This window comes from Cryptomeria japonica, chromosome 5, assembly GCF_030272615.1.
Source record: "Cryptomeria japonica chromosome 5, Sugi_1.0, whole genome shotgun sequence".
NCBI lineage: Eukaryota > Viridiplantae > Streptophyta > Pinopsida > Cupressales > Cupressaceae > Cryptomeria > Cryptomeria japonica.
Genome location: NC_081409.1, coordinates 256,726,905 through 256,732,179, shown reverse-complemented (window position 1 = coordinate 256,732,179; position 5,275 = coordinate 256,726,905). Strand labels below are relative to the sequence as shown.

Below are 5,275 nucleotides of genomic sequence, written 5' to 3'. Positions count from 1 at the left end.
TTTATTTATTTACTTATTTTCTTTTGTTGTATTATGTTTTAGACTTTATCTTAACTAATTTTTTGTTTGAGTTTTCTCATAATACTTCTTTATGTTTCTTGTTTTTTTTTTCTTTTAAGTCTTTATTTCTTTTTTAAAGGAATAAATTCTTACAATGGTGTATAATTTTTATCTTCTTTTAATGATGGAAATACAAATTTTAATTTATTATATAAATTATAGAAATATCATATCTTTCAAGATTAATTATTTTAATGAATCTATTTAAAAATTAATTTCTAATTTATTCGTGAGATTCAATAAGTTATTAAAAAATCGTTAAGAATTCATTTTAAATAAATTTAACAAAATAAAAACTATTTAAATTTTGAATCTTATGTATATAACTAATATTATATTTAATAGAATAAAATACTAATATTTGTTATTAAAAAAATCTATTCTTAAAATATAATTAGTGTCATTGCTTTTTAATTTCTTCAAACTGTATAACCGTATAAGATTATAATTTGTTATTTGTTTAACAGAAAAAATAATTGGGTTAGTTGAAAAAAGGGAAATATTTCTATTTTATTTGATGTATATTTTTCCCATCTTTTACTAGAAAGAAAGTATAGGAGACTGCTGACTCGCTGTGATTTTGCAGAGTTTTGCGAGGCAGAGAAAGAATGATTGAAATGGGAATTGGAAGTTTCTGCTCCATTTTTTTTAATTATAATTTGCCCATTTTTAATTCATATAGGTTGGAGGAGCCGTAAGAATTGGTTGCTCAGTTTGATGCGTAAGTTGTTGATTTTTTAAGATAACAGTCCGAATCGGTAGCAATACCCCTCTCAACCATTTCTGTATGTAAAATTGAATTTGAAACTGAAGGAAGAATTTCTTGCCTTCTGCCTCATAGTTTGTGGTTATATTCAAAACAAAAAGAAAGGAAGTTTTGAATGTGCCTGCCTGCCCATCTTCATATTCGCTTATTTAAGATTTATTTGTATCAACAATCAATATGGCATTGAAATATTCTGGTTTGGTCTGGATGCCTGGGAAATTATATGTTAATTCAGGGCTTTGCTGAGTTTGATGTATTGTTAAATTGGATGGCTATTTATCAGATTAGGTAAGTTGCTTGTGGGAATGCGCATGAATAAATTGCATTTCTCTATCCTTCCAAAGCACATTTCCAATGGTTTACTTGCGATTATACAATGCGAATTGTATCCACTGCTAATCTCAATTTCAGAGCATCATGTAGAGATGGTAATTTGAACAAGGTGTTGCAAAATCTGCTTACTTCATACGCCTTCCCTGTAAACTCCTCTACATTTTTTCAACTATTGAAGACCTGCATTTGCAAGGAAACCCGTTCAGATTGTAAGCAAATCCATACCCACATCAATGAAAGGGGGTTCAAGACGGTCAGACACAAACTTTTGCAAGATACTCTTATACGCATGTATGACAGGTGCGGGAGTTTAGTAGATGCGCGCGAAGTGTTTGATCAAATGACTGAACGGGACGTCATCTCATGGAATGCGATCATTGCAGCTTATCGAAGACATGGATTTCCTCGCGAGGCGTTGACACTGTTTCACCAAATGCAACAAACAGGTGTCCAACCCGATCAGTTCACTTTTGCCAGCGTACTCCCAGCTTGTGCAAAAGTAAGAGGTTTGGAAGAGGGTATGGACATTCATCAAAGCATAATTGAAAAGGGATTTCTATCGGATGCTGTGGTTGGGAATGCTCTGGTAGATATGTACGCAAAATGCGGAAGCATACACAAGGCACATGAACTGTTTGATAAATTAGTTCAAAAAAATGTGGTCTCATGGACAGCAATGGTTGTAGGATATGTACGAAATGGGTTTCATGAAAAAGCATTGGAAACCTTCAAGCAAATGCAATTGGCTTGTGTAACACCAAACTCCACAACCTTTGCCAGCATCCTCCCAGCTTGTGCCAAAATGGGTGCTTTAGAACAGGGTATGGATATTCATAAAAGGATAATGGAAAGAAAATTGTTATGGGATGTTGTAGTTGTGAATGCCCTGTTAGATATGTATGTAAAATGTGGAAGCATACACAAGGCACGTGAACTGTTTGACAAAATGTCTCAAAGAGATGTCTTCTCATGGACTACAATGATTGTAGGATATACACAAAACAATTCTGGGGAGCATGCCCTGGAAACTTTTAAACAAATGCAATTGGCAGGTGTAAAGCCAGATTTCACAATCTTTGCCAGTATCCTCCCAGCCTGTGCCCAACTAGGGCTTTTCGACCAGGGTATGGAGATCCATCAAAGCATAATGGAAAGGGAAAATTTGTCGGATGTTGTAGTTGCAAATGCTCTGTTAGATATGTATGCAAAATGTGGAAGGATTTGCAAGGCACGTCAAATGTTTGACATATTGTCTGAAAAAAATGTAGTCTCATGGAATGCCATGATTGCAGGATATGCACAAAATGGTGTTCTTGACGAGGCCTTAAAACTTTTCATAGAAATGCCTCAACGAGATGTGGTTTCATGGACTACAATGATCACGGGATACGTACAGAATGGATTTAGTGAGAAGTCCTTCGAAATTTTTAAGCAAATGCTATTGTCAGGCGTAATACCAAACTCCACAATATTTGCCAGCATCATCCCAGCCTGTACCAAATTGGGATTTCCAAAACAGGGCATGGAAATCCATCAAAAACTCGTGGAAAAGGGATTTTTTTCAGATGTTGTAGTTTCAAATGCCCTCATTGATATGTATGCAAAATGCGGAAGCATACACAAGGCACGGGAAGTATTTGATAAAATACATCAAAAAAACGTGGTCTCATGGACTACAATGATTGCAGGATATGCACAAAATGGTGTTCTTGATGAGGCCTTAAGACTTTTTGAAGAAATGCCGCAAAAAAATGTGGTCTCGTGGACTGTCATGATAGCAGGATATGCACAAAATGGATTTGTTGAGAAGGCATTGGAAACTTTCAAGCAAATGCAATTGGCAGGTGTAAAAGCAGACTCAACAACCTTTGCTAGCATCCTCCCAGCCTGTGCCAAAATGGGAGCCTTAGAACAGGGCACAGGCATTCATCAAACTATAATAGAAAGGGGGAATCCATCAGATGTTATAGTTGCAAATGCCCTAGTTGACATGTATGCAAAATGTGGAAGCACACAGAAGGCACGTGAGCTTTTTGACAAAATACCCAAAAAAAACCTGGTCTCCTGGACCACAATGATTGCCGGATATGCACAAAATAGCTCTTGCGATGATGCTCTCAAAATTTTTGAACTAATGAAGAACTCTGGAACATACCCTGACCATGTGAGCTTCATTTGTGTTTTATTAGCATGCAGCCATGCAGGTTTAGTGTCTGAGGGCTGTAAACACTTCAACAGTATGAGTGACTTTTATTGCATTGCACCTAGAATTGATCATTATGTGTGCATGGTTGACCTTCTTGGCCGTGCTGGCCATCTTGAAGAAGCTCTATACTTAATCATCAAAATGCCAATTAAACCTGTGGTGGTTGTGTGGACATGTTTACTTGGTGCCTGTAGAACACATAAGAATATAGGGTTGGGAGTGTTTGCAGCAACTCTTCTTTTTCATCTGGATCCTAAAAATGCTGCAACTTATGTTCTTCTGTCAAATATATATGCAGAAGTTGGTGGGTGGGGAGAAGTCCATATAGTAAGAAAATTGATGAAAGAAAGAGGAATTAAAAAGATACCTGGGTGTAGTTGGATTGAAGGCCATAAGATGGTACTCATTTTTTGCATAGAAGATAGATAATACACCCCGAGAGACATGAGGTCTATGTAGAGTTGAAGAATTGTCTCAGTGATGATGGCAGTACGGTTCTTTTCAAATTCAAAGACGTGTACTAAATGAGTGAGGAAGTGGATGAAACAGAATTAAGTGTTCTGCCACTGTATTTCGATTGTTAAAACACACCCCCCTGGAACAATTGCAATAATTGTCAAGAACTTTCATGTCTTTGTTGCAAGACAAACAATTGTAAGAGATGGGAATGGGTTCTATCAATACACAGCGAAGCAAAATCAGTAAGCATAAGCTTACACTAAGCAAGGTGCACAATGTCAGGCAAGCAGTGATAAAGAAGGGATCAGGTTTTATGCCCAGTTGTAAAAAGTGTTTATTCTAAAAAGCGGTGTCCTATGAAAGGTGCTGTTGCTACTATTTTTTCTGTGTGATTGGTATCGGGCAATTTATTTCTTGTAAAACTGCGATGTAAAAAATTGAGCCCTGATACCAGTAAACCAGTTAAGTATGTTGGTAGACAGTGTTAACAGTTAATTCCTATACCGGTAAAGATTAATACATGAAACATAAACACAAAGTCATCCACAACACATAACACCAATCTTTGTACGTGGAAACCTTGTAAGGAGAAAAACCACGGTGAAAAACTTTACCCACAATCAGATGATACTACTGCAGATAGTAAGTGTACATAAATGGGGTCTGCACATGCAGAAAGGCCAACAGCTTAGAGCTCATTGCTCAATCACAAAATGGGAGTCACACTGACTACTGTTGGATGGTTAAATCCAATAAGAATGTACTGCACAAAATAGCATTTTCATATGCTGGATTCAATACCAGTGTAATGTTGATATGCTTCCACAAAAACCTAGCTTCACCTTCAAATGATGTCTTCGTGTATAACTCTGCTTAATCTCGCATATACCTTCACACAATTCTTTTTCGCATTCCAAATTCGATCTTACAAATAAAATCTTACATTTATACCATAACCTAAGACCAATTTTAGTAGGTCGGCTCTACAAGATATTACAATAAAAGTATTTTACAAACAATATAATATCCGATGCAATAACCGATTAAACATGTCGACTTAATGCATTTACAACAATAATTAATCATCTCCATAGCGTGTCATACTGATCTGGAAAAGATAAACCTGTCGGTGTAACCCTAGGTAACCCTGGACCTATTTGTCGATAAAAGCAAATAGGCAAATATGAATATACCAATGATTAATTCTTCAAAACAAAGTGTCCACACGATGTCTTCGACATTACCAAGAGTCTTCCATATCATTCCAAGTGCCAGTGATCATTATATCCTGTCGGTGAACTATATACCAATAACTGTGCAATAGTTACTTGCTTGCCGGTGAATGTTGTTGGATCTCCAGAGTGCTAGTGTTTTAGTAGGTGTTGACATCAATGACAAAACCATACCAAAATACCAACAATCTTCCTCTTTAGCATTGATGGCAACACAAG

The 5,275-nt window shown here is 36.3% G+C and overlaps 1 protein-coding gene across 1 annotated transcript; it reads left to right on the top strand.

The window, feature by feature from the left end:
• The first annotated feature begins 612 nt into the window (after positions 1-612).
• LOC131058380 (pentatricopeptide repeat-containing protein At2g13600-like) lies at positions 613-4,471 on the top strand. Its single transcript, XM_057992250.2, has one exon. The coding sequence runs from the start codon at positions 1,203-1,205 to the stop codon at positions 3,792-3,794; it is 2,592 nt and encodes an 863-aa protein (XP_057848233.2). The 5' UTR covers positions 613-1,202; the 3' UTR covers positions 3,795-4,471.
• The last annotated feature ends 804 nt before the right edge of the window (positions 4,472-5,275 follow it).

What these genes read in the sequence shown, in the direction of transcription:
- LOC131058380 (XM_057992250.2), top strand. Translation starts at nt 1,203, where the DNA reads ATGCGAATTGTATCCACTGCTAATCTCAATTTCAGAGCATCATGTAGA.